At 32.6% G+C, this 20,336-nt stretch overlaps 1 protein-coding gene across 4 annotated transcripts in view; it reads right to left on the reverse strand.

Moving 5' to 3' along the window:
* Nucleotides 1–3,226: 3,226 nt before the first annotated feature.
* The window catches only part of LOC114336371 (diphosphomevalonate decarboxylase), a 51,413-nt gene continuing 34,303 nt past the window's right edge, over nt 3,227–20,336 (reverse strand). For all 4 annotated transcript variants that reach the window (XM_050657423.1, XM_050657424.1, XM_028286725.2 and 1 more), the window contains exons 6-8: nt 14,414–14,809; nt 6,287–6,451; nt 3,227–5,272 (exon numbers count right to left, since the gene is read on the reverse strand). In XM_050657423.1, the coding sequence (XP_050513380.1) occupies nt 5,126–5,272; nt 6,287–6,451; nt 14,414–14,809 (708 nt within the window). In that variant the 3' untranslated portion in view covers nt 3,227–5,125. The remainder of the gene's footprint in view (nt 5,273–6,286; nt 6,452–14,413; nt 14,810–20,336) is intronic.

The following is a 20,336-nucleotide window of genomic DNA, read 5'->3' on the forward strand; positions in this document are numbered from 1 at the left end:
AAGGCAGTAACATCACACTATTTAATACATGGCTGATCCTGCAGATTAGAGGAGGTCTTCTGTAAGGAACAAAGATGGCGGCACCAGCTTGGAAGTATAGACGGCGAAAACAGACCAGGACAGGAAGAATGCAGAGAACCCAGTGAACAAAGACAAAGTGATAAAATGTAAGTAAGAATGTCTATCTTTATTAAAAATGCTTCCCTCGTTTTTATATTATTATTGAACATTGAATATTTATCTTTGCTGATTTTTGAATAATTTATGAAGTATCGATTTTTTTTTTAAGAATATCTATGAATTTTGAAACATGAAGTGATTTTTGAATTAAATATTTTTTATCAAAGTTTATTATATATGCTATTCTTGAATTTTTATTGAATTTTGAATTTTTATTGAATTTATTTGAAAAATCTATCCGATTTCGATTTTTAGTACGGTTATTTTTGAATATTTTATGGAATATCGAATTTTTTTTTCCAAAAATTTCTATCGAATTTTGAGATATCAACCGATTCTGAATATTTTTATCTAACTTTTGCATATGCTATTTTTTTATTGAATTTTTGTCGAATATGTATACTATTATTGAATTTTTATTAGCCAGTTGTTTTTATTATTGATATTTATTGATTATATAGATACATTTCCATCGACTTTGTGTTAAATTTTGTATGATATGAACCTGAATTAATAATTTTTGTGTGATAAATGATATATAAATGATTTTTTTTTAATGAATAATGATTAGTGATGACATACGTTAATATAAGAGCTTAAGACAAACATTGCTATAAGCAAGAGATTTATTTTTAACGAACCGACCTGATGCGTCGAGATAAGGAATTTGGAGAAGAACTATATAGATAAGAAGAAGAACTAACAATAGTATAAGCTAAATATTATGAGACAACTTGAGACAATAAGAAACCCACTGCTCTTGTCAAATTGGGAAGGTACTAAGTGATTTATAGAAGCTTGAAAGCTTATTAGAGACCCACTCTGTGTTTTGAGAGTACCTATTTTATTCATGATTATTCGTGAATAAACAACGGCCTCAAAGCAAGGGATTGAGGTTGTGATATTTTTAGAAGAATTTGAACCGCATAAAATACCTATTTCGTGTTTTGAGTTAACTATACCACCTTAATGGTGCGTACAGATCAGGGCGAAAATTCGGGTTAATATTGGCGGAGAACTAAGACATCCGAGTGAAACCTCTTTTATTAAGGTAAAACGAAGGTATCGGAGCTAGTATATGAAGTGATGATTATGATGTTATATGAAATGATATATGAGATAAATGATATATGATTGTTATATGAAAGATGTATATGAAGATGAATTATGTACACTGTAGAAGTGTTATTATGTGGAGAAAATGAAGAAATATAGTTGTAGTACCAGACAAGAAGAAGAAGAGAAAAAAAAGATAATTTTTTTATTAAAATATGTGGGAAAAATGAAAGAAGACACCTAAAAATTGCAAGAAAAGAAGCAAAATTAAGAAGATACTAAGCAAATAAGTAGCTAATCATTGAATTATGTCTAAGAATTAAAGTTGAAAATTTTTTTCTCTAAAGTAATGTAAATTATAAATAACTTATTTTTAAATTCAGGTTAAATTTTCGCGGAAAATGGAAGTGTTTGAATTAAGGATAGACAATATCTTACAATAGTGTTAGTAGATAGTAAGTAAAGGGACGCAAAAAGTGAAGTTCTTAGAGAGATTAAATCTTTATTATAGGTACAAGAGAGTTATTAGAAGTTTTTTAGAGACACATTAGAAGTTTTTTAGAGAGATTACATTTTTATTATAGGTACAATATTTTAAAGTTAGTAAGGCGTATATAAATAAATCAAAATAAGACTGAAATAATAAGATGAAATAGTAAAGTAACGTTAAATTCTTTTTTTATATACCATTTAATAGAAGTTAGGTAATATTTAGCTTAGCTTAGGAAGTATTAAAGTCGAGATTTTATTACAATTAGATTAGTTACGGCTTATAGGCACTAAAAGACTATTTAAAAGTTAGGATCAATTTCATTCACTGTGGACACTGTTTTGATGAAGTGAATTAGTGAACGAAAAAAAAAAGGACGAAAAGACACGACGTGAAAGTACGTGAACTAGTAATAGGTTATAAAATACCAGTTTTAGTATAGGGAAAATATGAACTTTTGTGTAAAATAGGAAAAAGAATATACATGTTTAGGGAAAAATTGATTGATCTGAAATGTACCATGTTACAGTTAGTTAGCATAGTTAGGAAATTTAGTTTTTCAAAATAGTATTAGGTAACCATAAAAATTTTTGTAAAAGGGAAAGAGGAGCATCACATTTTAAAAATATGTAATTTTAACAAAACGGGGAGGTGTGGTATTATAATATCACCCTGTACAAAAGATGTGTTATTCAAAGAAAAACATATATCATTCATCGTTCGCCCTTGACCAAGGCCGAGCGTGAGGTTGCGAGAGTTCATCATGTATATAAGTGAACACCCGATGATACGGGTCATCGTTATCGTTATAATTATTTATAGTAGTTAGTAATTGAGCAATGTGACGGTAGGTCATTACTGTGATATGTAAACCCATTGTTATGGTTAATTGTAGACGGAGTTAAAAGTAAATAATATAATGTATTTGAACTAAGAAGAGAGTTTTAATTAATTACGACCTAGAAGGCAGTAACATCACACTATTTATTACACCATTCTAAAATTACTTTCTACTATTTACAAAATTTAATGACCTATTATCTACTTCAACTGAGTCTTATTTAGCATAGGCTAATGATCGAACCTTCCGCGAACAACGATAATGACCTATTATCTCTTTCAACTGAGTCTTATTTAGCATAGGCTAATGATCGAACCTTCCGCGAACAACGATAATGGTACGCGCCATTCACTTTGTTTATTCTCGGCGCATTGTCCCGAGTTCCGTAAGCTTTTTCTAATCACTTCTTAAAATTAAATATAACAATTTGTTGTATACAGGTTGTTCTAAATTTATATGCCCGTGGTTGAGAAAATTGAAAATATTTTATATTAAATTGAATTCTGTTTATAATTATCAAAATTTAATTTTCATATCAAATAGAAATATAACAGTACATATTCTCAGATAAAAGAATCTAGAGCAAACCCTTCATAGACAATCCTCTAACGTCTAGGATTCTTGATTTAGTCCACCAAAAACCAAAATAAAACAAAATATTAAAAATGTCTTTTATTATAAAATTAATGACATAAAAAAATCAAGCACCACTAAGTAAGCATATACAAACTAAATTTCGTAATGTAGATGAAAATAAATCCCCTATTTGTATTTATACAGGGTGTTAGTAAATAAGTATGAAAAACTTTAAGGGGTAATTCTACATAAAAAAATAATGACAGTTTGCTCAATAAACATATGTCCGTAAATGCTTCGTTTTCCAGATACGGGGTGTTGAAATTTTTATTTCAAACTGCCAATTTATTTATTGCTCTAAGACTGGTTGACCTATGAAAATGAAATTTGGTGGGTTTTAAGAGGTAGTTATTGTGCATATTTTGACATACAATTAAGAATTTTGTATTCATCATTGGCACGCCTACGGGTAATGGTCTGAATTTTTTTAAAGAAAAAAATAGTACGCCACTGTGATATTTCAAACTAAAAATTATTTTTAAATTCTATGGTTCATTTATGATAAAAATCCTTTCTGGACTCTTTTTCATATGGTGCTCCGTTTTTATGCAAAAAAATAAAACATCTTTGCGCGTATTTTTACTTCTTAATACATTATCAAGAACTATTTAATATAATAATACTAAACTAGAACAATAACAGAAAATATTACTAACAAGATTTTAAATAGGTGCAAAGCTACAACAAATGTTAAAAACGACTTCACTTAGAGGTGACAAGAATTTTATATTCATCATTGGCCGCCTACGGGAATGGTCTGAATTTTTTTTAAAGAAAAAAATAGTACGCCACTGACATATGTCACATTAAAAATCATTTTTGAATTCCTCCTCTAATTTGTGACAAAAAGTATATCCTGTCATTTTTCATATGAGGAGCCGTTTTTATACAAAAAATAAAACATCTTAACGTTTACAAAGTATTCGAGGTAGTTTCCATAGGCATAGAAACTTATTTCAAATACTTTGTAAACGTTAAGATTGTTTATTTTTTTTCATAAAAACGGCGCCTCATATGAAAAAATGGCAACAAAGATTTTTTGACGTAAATTGAACGAGGAATTCAAAAATGATTTTTGATTTGACATATCTCAGTGGTGTACTATTGTTTTGTTTAAAAAAAATCAGACCATTACCCGTACGCGCGCCAATGATAAATATAAAATTCTTCTGTCATCTCTAAGTGAAAAGTCATTTTGAACATTTGTTGTAGCTTTGCCCCTATTTAAAATCGTATTAGAAACATTTTCTGTTATTGTTCTAGATTAGTATTTAAATAGTTCTTGATAATGCACTCTTATTAGGAAATGAAAAATACGCGCCAAGATGTTTTATTTTTTTGCATAAAAACGGTGCACCACATCAATAAAAGTCAAGAAACGATTCCTATCATAAATTAAACATGACATTAAAAAATAATTTTTAGTTTGAAATATCTCAGTGGCGTACTATTTTTTTCTTTAAAAAAATTCAGACCATTATCCGTAGGCGCGCCAATGATGATAGTTGTATGTCAAAAAATGCGCAATAACTACTTCTTAAAACCCACCAAATGTCATGTTCATAGCTCAACCGGTCTTAGAGCAATAAATAAATTGGCAGTTTGAAATAAAAATTTCAACACCCCGTATCTCGAAAACGAAGCATTTGCGGACATTTGTTTATAAAGCAAACCATCATTATTTTTTCATGTAGAATTACCACTTAAAGTTACTTTGAAAAGGTACCACCCTCTATAATTTGTGTCCGCCACCGCTTGAGGGTTGATGTAATTTAGTTGAAAATTGGTCTAGAAAATGTCACCCTCACAAATAAATTTGAGGTGTTTTTGCATATTTTTAGATTTTCTATAGGGACCAAATTATAGAGGGTGGGGCCTTTTCAAATTGACACACTGTTTACAAATTCTTCTCACTTTAACATCTATAAATCTTTTGGAAGACCTTCATTTGTCAATAAGTGATTTTCAGGATCTTCTATAATTCTTGGACCATTTCCAACGGTCGTATGTATGATAAATTTAAGAAACCCAGGTTTCTGCTGTTTTGGTTCGAATGACAATTTTAACTCCTGAAACAAAAATACGTATTCAAAAGGCTTATTAAAAGCCAGAAAAAAAAACGTCAGTCCAAAGGGTATGGTATGTTTAACAGTAAATGGTTGAGTTCAATTAGTTACCACTATAAACATCCTGGATTAACCGATAATAGTATAAAAGACCCGGTTTCAGGTAAAATTTATTTCAGGCTTTATTATGGGAGTACCGTCTAGCCAGTGTTAATTACAAAAGACCAACTCTGTCTACCTCGGTGGCTTAGCGCTCCGGGTGGGTCTTAACAATGGGCCAGGTCAGATAAATTTAATAATATTTACGACCGCACTAATTGAACTCAACCATTTACTGTTGAACAAACCATACATTTTTTGTAATTTCGACAAAAGGGTGAGTGGTTATTTGAATGTGGCTACAGACGTACACTAAAAATACCATGGACGGCTATGCTGATAAATAATGTAACAGTACTTAAGAGAGGAATGCTGTTCGCGAGCTGCTTTGATAACATCAAAATGTAGAAAGACGGCCTATTTTAGACACATAGTAAGAGGAGACCGGTATAATATTCTTCAACTTATTATGATGGGTAAAATCGAAGGCAGCAGATGAATTGGTAGAAAACAGACCTCTCGGTTGAAGAATATCAGAGAGTGGACAGGAATAAAGAAAAACAACTATTTATAATAGCTCGAGACAGAGACAGTTTTGCCATGTTAATCGCCAACGTCAAGGGGACTCGATAGGGCACGTTAAGAAGAAGAAGGTTATTGGAATAAATTCTTTATGATATCTGTGTTGAGTTCGACCAATTACTACTTTATTTTTAATCATACATGTTTTAGTCCATTAGTTCTTAGTCCTTTCATAAGTTCAACAGTTGGCGATCACCATGTCCTTCGAGAATTAAAGCACACTTGGACAGACAACGGCATGATGTTAAAAAAGACGTATCAGGTCCTTAATACGAGTAAAATAAGAATTTAATGATTACTTACAAGTAGTATAAAAGTATGATCAACAATACTTACGTCTTTAATTATCTTCGGTTCTGTTTTTATACCTCTTATATATTCTAAAGTTTTAAGATCAGTCGGTGGTTGGAAGACATAATTGATCACAGATAAAAATTCATCCACCTCTGATTCTAGTAAGAATAAGCACGCATTTGGACCAGCATCGAACGTATATGCAACCTAAAAAAAGAGCAATATTAACTTTCACAAAATTTTACGAAGCGAAGTAAGTGTACGCTTAACATAAAGCAAATTATAATTTATAATATCTCCGTATTTCGTCCTAAAAACAAACATTTTCACTCGAATATGGAACATTTTCATCACCACCACTCTCCTTTCTCCAGTCTCCTGGTGAAAGTCGCTCCTATAGTCCGTGACACCTTGACTTAGCTTATAGGGAACCTAGGCAATGCAGTCCTTATGAGTGTTTTTAGCGCGTTGATGCCGATTTTATCAAAAAGAATTTGTAATCGAACATTAGAGAGATTAAATTAAAACTGTTTTAGAAAGACAATCTACAGTATTAGGATTCGTATGCATTTAAGTTTATTTGATGTACTATAGTTATTACGCATATGATTCCTAAAATTGAATCGATTGTGTAAATGGAATAAGTCCGCCTAAGTACGAATTTAAAATAGGATATACATTTTGTTAAACTAAAGTCGACGGATCAATGAGTCTACAAGGGAAATTTGTATTTCTTACCATGCGCGAAATATCGCAGGATAAAATGTTTGTTGAGCGTATAAAAGGAACTAGTCCAGGACTGGTTACCTTTATACAGTAAATTCTTGTGGTGCCACCATCGTTTCTGTTGCTTATTTTATTAATTCGATTAGCTGTAATTAGTAATTATGCTGATAAATAATATTTTTTTTATTTTAAACAATATTCATTAGCATCATGTCTGATATATCTGATGCAAGTAGTGAAGGTATTAAATTGAGAAGAGAAGGGAAACGGAAAAGGGGCGAGTGAAACCCTGAAAAATATAAGAATAATGTACAAATTAAAGCTGGATTACTTGTACTTGGAAAAAGTTGACACTAGAACCGTGCGAGTTTCACAAATCGCGCAGATGTCCCACTCAGTTCCACTTCTCCGAAACAACACAGGCAGAGGGGTATTTAAAAAGGCCACAAACAGAGATCCGCCAGTCTTGAAGCGACAGACTACCCGCCAAGCGAGGTGAGCTAGGCAGGCCGACCTGAGTACCGAGGCACCGTGGTGACTAGATCCCGCAAGCTAAGGCAGGCCAACTTGAGCAGCAAGGTGTACCGTGGTGAGGTAATTTGCGGCTCATAACTAAACGGTGGCAAGCGTAGTGAGCGAGCTCCCGATAAATTTATATATTTTAATCGCGTGAGTGTTTGCAAACTTACACTGCACTGAGGTGTAAGAATATTTCATATTATTGTTAATTTTGCTTTTCTTTTACAGTCGTCTATCCGGGGGAGGACTTCGCTGCGACTCGGCGACAAATAAAATTATATTTTATATTTATTTCTTTTTTTTTTATCTGTACATAATTACATCGACTACCTATATTAATTTTGTTTTAACCTGTGTTTTACTGAGTTACACACACAAGGTGTGTACTGGAACAAAGTTTACGACTATGTACAGGGTGGCGCCTTTTTGATGTATAGGTGAAGGTTATGTCGGGAGTTGGGAGGAAATCTACTTATTTAGGTACCTTATATATCTACGTGTATACGTACCTTAAGCCAAAAAACAAAAATAACCTTATACAACCAGTGCTGACATATGGATCGGAGACAAGGACCATCTCCAAGGCAGATGAAAACCTTCTGCTTATATTTGAACGAAGGATCCTGAGAGGAATATTCGGTGGCATCTGTGAAAATGGTGTCTGGAGGAGGAGGTATAACTACGAGGTATACCACAGATATAAACATATATTTGGTGGAAAAGACGTAGTATCTCTTATAAGAATAGGAGGACTAAGATGGGCAGGACATCCAGCAAGATCACAGCATAACAACCCTCCTAGAAGAATCCTTATGTCACAATCTGTGGGAAGTAGAAATAGGGTTAGGCCAAAACTTAGATGCAAGGATGGTGTAGATGAGGATGGGAGAAAAATAGGCGCAGCAAACTGGCAATGGATAGTACTGACTGGCGTAATAGACTTGGGAAGGTCGAGGCTCTTTCATAGGGCTGTAGCACCATTGATGATGATATACCTACGTAAGTCTTGACTTACTTTCCCGAAGAAGATAAAGAAAGTTTTGAGCAATTTAAGGACTGGCCGAGGTCCAATGAAGAATATGATAGTGATTACTTGTTTTTTTTTATACGTAAATGATGTTTATACAAAATCGTGGTTTTTATACATAAATTAATAATTATTGCTTGTCGAACAGCAGCATTATTTCGTATTTTATTCATTCATTGTATACAGGAAACAAGTCCCAGCCCTAAAAACAGTTCTTTTGGCCTTAATAATTTTAGAAGCGTATCAAATCGCGTATCCTAAGTGAGTGGCAAAACCGGTGGCAATTTTCGGTGTCCAATCTTTGGAATATTAAACCGAACATTAAACCATGGACGTGTTTCCCCACCAAAAGAAGGGATCAAGTGACAATAACCCGCCTTAGGTTAGGTCATACCAGTGCCACACACAAGTTCTTAATAACAAAAGAACCTGAACCGAAATGTGATCAGTGTAACGTTAAACTCTCGGTAAAACATATAATTGTAGACTGTCCAGTTTTCTCCACAGCAAGAAGAATTTACTTTATTCCAACAAACTTAGAGAAAGCACTTGGTGTAAATTGTTCGTTCACAAATATGTTAAACTATTTAAAAGCTATTAATTTTGTAAATATAAAATATTTAATATTGTAAATCTGCTCCTCGCTAATAACTTTCGGGTTGATGCGAATTTCTCAATAAAAAAATTTTAGAAGCCAAATTTGCTGTATCACGTGTCACTCTACTAGTTTATTTCTACATTTCATATGTAGAACAACATTTGATAGGTCTTGAAAAGTCTAAACTAATTGGTTTTTTTAAGTTTTCTCAAAACTAGGTATTGCGGACTTATACCCTTTATACAATAAGCGCTTCAATTGTAAATTGCCTTTTTAAAGCAGTTTTAATTTAATCTCTCTAATGTTCGAATACAAATTCTATTTGATAAAATCGACATCACCGCCCTAAAAACTCTCATAAGGACTACATTGCCTATGTTCCCTATACTGTAAAGTCAAGGTGGGACGAACTATAGGTACTAGAATCTTTCTACTTCTTCGAATTTATATATTTTTTCTTCAGTGATTATTGTCAGGTATTGTCCTTATTATGTATTCTCGTTCTGTTCATTCCATATATTTGGTCTTTTATTAGTTTATGAATATTCCTTTCTTTCTCGCTTTAGCTTCTAGTCTTTTTAGTATTTCTTTTAATTCTGGCTATCAGCACAGTCCCATCAGCCAATGCTAGGCATTGGTGTTTTAGTTGATATACGAGTCCTATCGATTTCTTTGACGTCAATTTCAAGAAAAAGACTGAACAACAGTGATGACAGTGGGTCCCCTTGTCGCACCTCTCACTGACTTTAAACTTTCTGTTTCTTTTTCATTTATTATAACCCTATTCTCAGTTTTTCTGAGTGCCGCTTTTATCATTCTTACTAATTTTTCACTAATTTCCATTTCACTTAGTGCCTTGTATATTTCTTTCCATTTTACTCTGTCAAAAGCTTGTTTAAAGTCAATGAATAGGACCACTGTAGATTTCCCATATTCGTAGCGTGTATTTCGCGTAACAGGAAAATTTAATCTACTTTGCTGCATCTTTTTTTGAATCCACATTGATATTTTTCTTGGTCATTATATATTTTATGTGATAACATCTTTTATAATTTTTATGTACTGCATGGATTTTTTATGCAACATTTAGTAGCGCTATTCCCCTGTACCTAATTATGGCATAAACTTTTATTGCCTTTTTTGTGAATTGGACACAGCGTGGCTTTAGTCCATTCTTGCAGTATGTGTTCTTGTTGTCATATTTCTTTCAGCAACTTTTCCAAATGCTTAATTAGTACCAATAGACCTCCATATTTGAACATTTCAGCTGATACTTTCCTTACCATCCTTTGCTGGGCTCTTATTTTTCTTTAGTTTCTCTATTATTTCTTTTTCGTTAGGCGGTCTTTCCTGTGTTCGTTCTTTATCGGTATTTTCTTTCATTTCTACTTCTAAATGTTTTCGAATAATGTATCTATTTATTTAAAGAAGTTTTCCTTTATTTCCATGTTTTCTCTTCAGTCGGTGCATGTACAGGGTGTCCAGAAACTCTACCGACAAACGAAGACAGGAGATTCCTCAGATAATAATTTTAAGACAATTTGACCAAATTCATCTAGTCCTCTAGTCCGAAAATGTTTCCTAAGGGAGCTAGAGCTCTTTGAAGATGGCGTCTTGTAGTTTTTCTTAAATACCTCCAGAACGCTTCTAGTTAGAAAAACGAAAATTGGTACACATATTTATCTTCTAGAGATAAATCGATTTCATCCATTGTGAATTTCTAGTACCAGTCATAGGCGTCCTTATTGGATGGGGCAACGGTTATTTTATTGCATAATTTTTTTGTCTTTAAGTGTTAAGCATTTTTGATACTGGATTATAAGTTGTGATGTATTCTAGTACTAAAAGGTACTCTTGTTTTAAGTCGGTAGGACACACCGTTTTCTAGAAAAATCGATTTGAAAATTTTTCGTTTCCTGAATTTAAAAAAAAATTGAAAAAAATTTTCAAAAAAAAAACGGTGTATTTTACCAACTTAAAACTTTTAGTACTAGAATACCTCATAATTTAATAATCTAGTGTCAAAAATTATTAAAAGTTAAAAACAAAAAAGTTATGCGATAAAATAACCGTTGACCTACCCAAAACGGACGCATATGACCGGTACTAGAAATTCGCCATTAATGAAATCGATTCATCTCTGGAATATAAATAAACGTACCAGTTTTCGTTTTTCTAAATAGTTTTTTTTTTTTTTGATATTCAAAAAACGAAAAATTTTCAAATCGATTTTTCTAGAAAACGGTGTATCCTATCGACTTAAAGTAAGAGTACCTTTTGGTACTATAATACCTTATATTTTAATAATCCAGACTCAAGAATGCTTAGAAATTAAAAGGAAAAAAGTTATGGGATAATATAACTGTAGCCCTACCCAAAACGAACGCCTATGACCGGTACTAGAAATTTGCAATGGATGGAATCGATTTAACTCTGGAAGATAATTATGTGTACCAAGTTTCGTTTTTCAAAATAGCTCTAGCTCCTTTATGAATAATTTTCGGACTAGATGAATTGGGTTAAATTGTCTTAAATCTGAGGAATCTATGTCTTCGTTTGTCGGTAGAGTTTCTGTACACCCTGTATAATTATAAGTGTTATTTTTTGGCATTTTTCTATTATTCTCTCTGAAATTGGTTTGAAGTCAACGATTAGATTTTTCAGCTTTTCATTTACCACAAAGCATGTACATACATTCTATTTCCTTTCCGCTATTGAAAAATCAATAGTCATGTATTTCCATTGAGTTTTGCCTGTTGTTTAGCTTTTTGTAGTGCTTCTATTTCAAATCTATATTCTAAAGTGTTTTAATTTATTTGTACTTATGTACTATTACCAGAGAACGGCAGTTTTCGCCAGTGGCGCACAATACCCCTACATGCGACACTATACGCGAAAATATAGCTTGAGAATATACACGAAATTTTCGATTTTCTAAATCTGACTGAATTGTAAATTGGGCCAAATTCCATCTTAAAGTTTAGGAAAAGACTCGCCCATCCATATGTCAACTTTCCATTTTGGTCCAAGGGTGTGGATTTTACGGCCCTTCCCATTTAGGGTCTGTTTTTCGTTCTCGTCCCCAAAACTCACAAAAATTTCAAAAATTTAAGTCCGACCTTTGCGGCTTCTGATAGTACTGAGTATTTACCTTTCCAACGCATGTCTAATTTTGAAAATCGGTTATACCATTCAAAAGTTACCGAGCTCACAAATATGACTCAATTTTTATTTAAAAAGGGGAAAATGTTTGTGGATATGTATGTATGTACGTATGTGTGTGGAAAAGTTACACCGATCTGAATTTTTTTTCTGTGTTTCAAGAGGGAGTCAGGGCCGATTCAGAACCGGTGTAGTTTGTGACTTTTGACCACCCATAAGCCAGCTATAGGACTTGGTAGGCACAAAATAACATACTTTTTGGGCATATATATCTTAGGTTCAAGGAGAAACAGGAAAACCGCAAATACAACAAATCAATAGCGTTGAGTTAATCTTTCAAATGGTGCCTAAGCGGTCAAGATCATACCTACACACGGTTCAGTATAGCCCAAAAACTGAAGAACTAAACTTTGAAAGTTTTGGTTTTTCGACAATTACTCAAAATTTCAACCTACGAATTGCGCCAATAACTAAGTGTTTGTAGGGGGACTCTAGACGCATCTAACCGTGTACACCACATATCTGGGAAAATTCGAATTTTTAAGTTATAGGCTTCATAAATAATCAAATTTATAATGTATTTCTTATGGGAAAAAACGGTTTTTCAAGCTCAATAATTCCTGTAATACCTTCAGTTACCATACTTGACCTTGGATGCATCAGATACTACTTGTCAATACGTTTCAAAGTCATGTTTAATGATCAAAATCGGTTAAGCCATTCAGAAGTTTATTTATTTATTTCAATGGTAGAACCATTTACAAAAGAATACAAAAAAATAGTAAAAGTAAAAGTAAGATCATGTACAAAAAACATCAAAAAATCAACGAATAAAAGACAATTAAACAATAAAATTTGTAAAATAACACAGTATATCAAATCACAGAAGATGAAAAATATCACATATTTAAATCATTAAACTCCCAAGCTGCCTTTTGAAGATATTAATGCTTGGACAGAATGGATCAAGTAGCATGTCATTGCAAAATATGAGCATTCTCGACAAGGGAAAATGACGAGCATACTCAGTCCTATGAAAAGGAATATAAAAGAGTGCAGTGTGTCGAGTTCTATGTATTGTGTTTAAGTACACATTATCCAATAACGAGGGACAATTAAGTTTGTTTAGAATTTTAAATAGAAACAACATATCCATATAAGTTATCGAGTTCCAAAGGTATAATCCATTTAACCATTATCGCCGAAATGGTTTATATTTTTTATTTACCGGACATCCCAATATTTGTTTTCAATCTATTTCGAATAGAAAAAAATCTAGTGTACATTATTCGATGGACACTAGATCATTTGAGAGATAGTGCTATTAAGGCGACCATTTATAACGCTTAACTTGGAATCGAGAAACATTACATTCAACTTTATACATTTAATTTATAAATAACTTTGAAAAACTCCTGATACAAGAATAAAAAACCGCTAAACGCCGTAAAAATGAGTGGCGCATACAATATTCCAGCTACAAAGGAGCTGATATGAATATTAGGTACGTGGCGCGAAAATGTATGTTCATTTTGGTGGAAAATAAAATTCTAGCTTTATTTTAAAAGATGTTTCCATAATATTTGCTAAATTTGAAGTAAAACGTGCCACAAAAGAGCTTCAAAATACAAACACTATCAAAGTTATCCTTTTGTGGCACGTTTTACAAGATACAAGAATAAAAAACCGCTAAACGCCGTAAAAATGAGTGGCGCATACAATATTCCAGCTACAAAGGAGCTGATATGAATATTAGGTACGTGGCGCGAAAATGTATGTTCATTTTGGTGGAAAATAAAATTCTAGCTTTATTTTAAAAGATGTTTCCATAATATTTGCTAAATTTGAAGTAAAACGTGCCACAAAAGAGCTTCAAAATACAAACACTATCAAAGTTATCCTTTTGTGGCACGTTTTACTTCAAATTTGACAAATATTATGGAAACATCTTTTAAAATAAAACTAAAATTTCATTTTCCACCAAAATGAAAATACATTTTCGCGCCACGTACCTAATATTCATATCAGCTCCTCTGTAGCTGGAATATTGTATGCGCCACTCATTTTTACGGCGTTTAGGGGTTTTAATTCTTGTAAAAGTATACAACTATAACAAACCCAATTGATTTAAACTTACCTTATGTGAATTCTTAATTGCATTATATTGATGAACAACGTCGACTATAGCGTGGGAGACATCGTTCATGTAGACACAGGGAGGAAGAGTATCCAAACAAATAGCATGAAAAGAGTTGGAATCTTTCATAGTAATTTCAGCAAAAGTTTCAAAATCCTTTTTCAAAATGGCTTCCTTTATAGCCTCTATCCTCTTAGGTACTACGGTATTCGCCCTAAATGGCAGAAGCTCTGAAGTTTCCACACTTTTCTTCATTCCTGAAGTTGAACTGTATTTTTTCCTTTCGTCGTTCACTACCAGTATTAATACCTTCATCTCTGGCCAATGCGATAGAGGAGCTATTTGGTGTGCTATGGAATCCTCTCCAGTCGATGTTATCCCTTTGTTCCATTGAACCTGAAAACATTTTACAATTTAATGATTACGAGAATGTCTTTTATTTATCCAGGAAATGTTATATCAACATATAGAAACAGCTAAGGTGAATGCGGTAAGGTAACACGATCAAACTAGGCAAACAGAATCAAACGGCAGAGATAACTAGAAGAATCCGAATGACTTTGGCAGTAGTACGAAGACACAGTAATGTGTTGAAAAATAGAAACATACCAATAAATATAAGGAAAAGGGTATTTAACAGTTGTATTCTATCAGTTATGATTTATGGACAATTTATCGCCAGACAATCTTTCCGAAGATCTTCTGACAGAAGTATATCGCAGTTTTTTTAGAATCATTAAAGATGACACAGTTAATGAATGGTCTTTCCAAGGAACAAATTACAAAAGAAATTGGATCCAATGTAAGAGTTTACCAATTGAATATAGAAGGAATAAGTAGAGCACAATGTCAAATTCTATACAGACTTTATAATGTATTGTTTTCTTTATTTACATACAAAAACTGTAATATAGCCATACGCTAAATAAATAAATATATGGAATGGAGACCGTGACACTTACAGAGTTGTCAGCCAATAGATTAAAAACAACACAGAGGGCTATCGAGCGAGCTATGTTGAGAGTATCTCTGAGAGAACATATATAGACCATCTCACAATAAAACACTGAAAACTTTTGTTTTCTATACTTCCACAAAATTTATTATTTACAACTATCTGACTACAGCTGTTTCGGCAGAGTGCCTTTCTCAAGTGATATAATTTACAATGTGTTTACCTTTCTAAGTCTCTAACTGAAGAGGTTGAGGAGTGGGGAGCTGTTTGTCTCGAGTTGGTCATTCAGAATTATATCTGTATTTTTCAGTTTATTAATTTCCATAGATTCTAAAAAAAAAAATCTATGGAAATTAATAAACTGAAAAATACAGATATAATTCTGAATGACCAACTCGAGACAAACAGCTCCCCACTCCTCAACCTCTTCAGTTAGAGACTTAAAAAGGCAAACACATTGTAAATTATATCACTTGAGAAAGGCACTCTGCCGAAACAGCTGTAGTCAGATAGTTGTAAATAATAAATTTTGTGGAAGTATAGAAAACAAAAGTTTTCAGTGTTTTATTGTGAGATAAAATGAACTTCCATCAAGTAACGGTCGAATCCATCAATTATATATAGACCAGGAAGGATCTTTTTTTAGGTGGATGTGAGAGGTGGCATTCGGATTTTTGCGGATAGAGTTAGGTGATAACTTCGTTAATAATAATTTACTTATGCTCCTTCTCAAATATGCCCGGAACATTAAAAAAAAATAAAATATTTAAAAATTTCAAAAAACTTCTTTTTTTTTATTTTTTTTTTGCTTATAACTTTAAAACGGTCCATTTTGGAACAAAGTCGTATAGGAATAAAACAAAGATAATTAAATTTTCAATCAGATACGAGTGGTTAAAAATGTCTTAATTTATCATCCTTGCCGCAAAATAGCAATAAATATAAAATAAGGGGGCAAAACAAGACTGTCTTTATTCAATGTTTTTCCATCACTTAGGTTACACTTGGAACCTTCCTAATTCGCTTAGAAAATTTTTGTAATATGCTAAAACCGTCCACCAAATTTCATTAAAATTGACTTACTAGATTTTGCATAATAATTTTGCAATCTAAACTTTTTTTTCAAAAATTAAAATTTTTTAAAATCTTGCACAACAAAAACTGGAACATACAAAGATTTGTCAATTTTTTTACATATAAAGAAGCACTCCACCTATCTAATGCACTTTACAGAATTGAAATCGGATTATTTAAGCAGCCTCAGCAAGGTTTTAAAGTTATAAACAATTTTTTGCCTTATAAACAAATTAGTGCTGTGGCCAGGAGGGAGTGTTACGGGCTCCTTTATTTAGATGGATTTACCCAAGTTTTTTATGTATTTTGACTCTTAGAATACGAATGTTTTGAGTAACAGTTGATCCGGATGTCGATAAGATTGTTATAAACAAAGAACTTAAGGAATTATATAACATCGATTTTTCGCAAAACAAAATTTTGCAAAATTTGTATTTCTTGGGTAATTTTAAGCAAAAAATGTTCTTACAAGTTTTTTCGTAGGATGCATAGTTTTCGAGATAAACGCGGTGGAACTTTCAAAAAATCGAAAAATTGCAATTTTTGAACGCAAATAACTTTTGATTAAAAAATAAAATAGCAATTCTGCTGACAGCATTTGAAAGTTTAAGTCAAAATTGTACCGGTTATAATTATTTGCATTGCTAAGAATTAATTTTTTTATTATTAAACAAAGCTATTTGTTTATAAGCCAAAAAATTGTTTATAATTTTAAAACATTGCTGAGGCCCCTTAAATAATCCGATTTTAATTCTGTAAAGTGTATTAGATAGGTAGAGCACCTTTTTATATGTAAAAAAATTACCCAACTTCTAAATAGTCTACTTTTTGTTCAGAAAGATTCTAAAAAATTTCAACTTTTTTAAAAACATTTAGATTGTAAATTTATTATGCAAAATCTATTAGGTCTATTTTAATGAAATTTGGTAGACCGTTTAACACTTTAACTGCCATGTGTGCCATATATGGACACAGGCAATTTTAGTTCTCTGTCATGTGTACATATATTGGACACAGGTTTTATCAGCGTTTCAGCCATGTGTCCGTGGTTGGTATACATTTACCGTGTATTTAAATGCGAATATCATTGAGTCTGGTGTAGAACTATAACGTTTAAAAGTATTCTGGGATTTTTTTAATTTTTAAAGGTATAAGGGATAATACAATGAAAATTAACTATACATTAACTTTTTTTTATGACAGTACAGCATATTATAATAAGTAAATATTGCTGTATTTTTTAACTAGAAAATTAGGTAATGCGTCAATTTTATTGTACATGTTTTAGTTATTTTTTTGTGAAAACATGGTTGGCAAAGAAACATTCTAAGCACATAAAAGGGCTGTCTTCACATCCGTTGCATACCCGTGTTATTCATTTTGTGTTTTTTATAGCATAATTTCGACCATGGAGTTCAGAGTTTTTTTTTGTAACAAATCGTGCATCTGCCTCTTTTGTTCAAAGCATTTTGAGTAAGTTCATGTTTGGCTTGAACTTGTACAGAAAGAAGTAGATTACTACTTTGAAGGAGTTGCATGCACACATTTTCTTTGAATTTTGTAACTGACATTTTGCTTTGGTTGATGTTATTGAAAATAATTAGAGTATTCACCAGTGAAGTACCAGTAATCATCTCAAATGCCACTTTTCTGTACCATTTGACAGACTTTCGTAAGCAGTTTGAGTAAGCTGTCTTTTGATCTGACATGTTCACAAATGCTTTTGCGTTATTGTACTCGACAATGGCTGCAGGTTTTCTTTTAGGACATTACCTAAGATAACGGACTATTTGACCTAAGTGTCCATCTATGGTACTCATGGCCTGCAACTAGACATCAGGAACAATTTTTCACAATCGCAGGCCGCGTGCACCAAATGCGGACACAGCAATTTTTACAAAAATATCCAAAAAGCAAATCTGATTTTATGATTTTTTCTAAAAACAAACACAAATAGAGTAATTAAGATGAAAAAAATATTTTGGCCCAGAAGACCCGGTACAAAATTTACTCTGAATTTACCTGGCAGTTAAAGTGTTAAGTAAGTTACAAGAATTTTCTAAGCGAATTACTAAGGTTCTAAGTGCCACCAAAGTGGTTAAGAAACATTGAATAACAACAGGCGTATTTTGCCCCCTTATTTTGTATTTATTGCTATATTGCAGAAAAGGTAATACCTTAAGACATTTTTGACATTTTTATATCATACAAAATTCAATTATCTTTATTTTATTTTTGTACGACTTTGTTCCAAAACGAACCGTTTTAAAGTTATAAGCAAAGAAAGCAGAAAAAATCGATGTTTTTCGAAATTTTTAAATATTTTAATTTTTTTATTAATGTTCTGGGCATATTTGAGAAGGAGCATAAGTCAATTATTATTACTGAAGGTGTCACCTAACTTTATCTGCAAAAATCCGAATGCCACCTCTCATATCCAAAAATAGACTTTTTCTTACAGATTAATCCTGGTCTAATACGAAACAAGGACGTGCGAAGCAGGACGAAGGTGGAAGATGTAATTGGAAGAATTTCGCAAATGAAATGGAACTGGGTAGGACACGTGGTACGGCAAAACAACGAAAGGTGGACGAGAAACATTCTACATGGGAGATCACGCGAGCACAGTCGTAGTAGAGGAAGACCACAAAAACGATGGGTAGACGACATCAAAGCCAAAGTGAGAAGAAACTAGCACCGAATAACACAAAACAGAGAAGAGTGGAGAGCTCATGAGGAGGCCTTTGTCCAGGAGTGGATGCAAACAGGCTGAAGAAGAAGAAGGTCAATGCTAAGGTCGGAAAGAAACCGAATGTATTGGAACAATGGGTAAGCATAATATAACATGACACAACGTAAGCACGATACAACAAATAAAAATGAAGGCTTACTAATAGACTTTGTACTGCTGGATGGGGAATAGGGAACTTGCACATTTTTTTATTACATAATAATGTTCAGTTTTGTTTAAAAATGAGATTTCCAAAATGTACCAATTTAAAATCTTTTGTGTATTTAAACCATTTCAAACGACCCAAAAAGCGCACAAACACGTGTGACGTCACACCATTGTATTTTATAATAACATTTATCGCATGTCATTGTAATAATATATACAGGGTGTTTGGTAGGTCGATGGAAATTTTTTAAGGGATAATAGGGGACGCCATTTGCAACATTTTTTGCTAATAATGTATCGCTCAAACTGTTAAGGTTTCCGAAATAAAGTTAAATTTGTCAATATTCGACAACCGTCTATTTCACGTTTAAAAATTATCTAGGCGTACTGCCTCCCTGTTTTACGAATGGAATAAAAATGTAAACCTACAACACTGACTTTTCGCATACAATTTCCATCGGCTATCGTCATTCTCCGAACGCATAACAAACAAAAAACAATCTACCTGCTATGCTAACAAACAATCTACCTGCTATGAAGTGGTTTATTTTGGTTTATAAACATGGTTAGTGTATGCGTATGAAAGGTGCGTTTTACTGTTTTGACATCCGAATTGTGTTTGGAGTTGCATTAACAACGAAGGGTTTTTGCAATCTGAGCAAGTAATACGTAAGGCATTTTGTATGTCAGGAAAGTATCTCGCTTAGATAATTATTTTTAAAAATAAAATAGACGAGCAGCCTTATTTTCGAATATTGACAAATTTAACTTTATTTCGGAAACCTTAACAGTTTGAGCGATACATTATTAGCAAAAAATGTTGCAAATGGCGTCCCCTATTATCCCTTAAAAAATTTCCATCGACCTACCAAACACCCTGTATATCTTAACTTATTTTTCTTTACGTGTCATCTCCGCGACGAAGGTTGATAATCATCATTGCTATTCTAACTTTTGACACTACAGCCCGAAAGAGTTCAGTTGAGCTGCATCCA

The sequence above is a fragment of the Diabrotica virgifera genome, chromosome 8 (assembly GCF_917563875.1).
Source record: "Diabrotica virgifera virgifera chromosome 8, PGI_DIABVI_V3a".
NCBI classification, from domain to species: Eukaryota; Metazoa; Arthropoda; class Insecta; order Coleoptera; family Chrysomelidae; genus Diabrotica; species Diabrotica virgifera.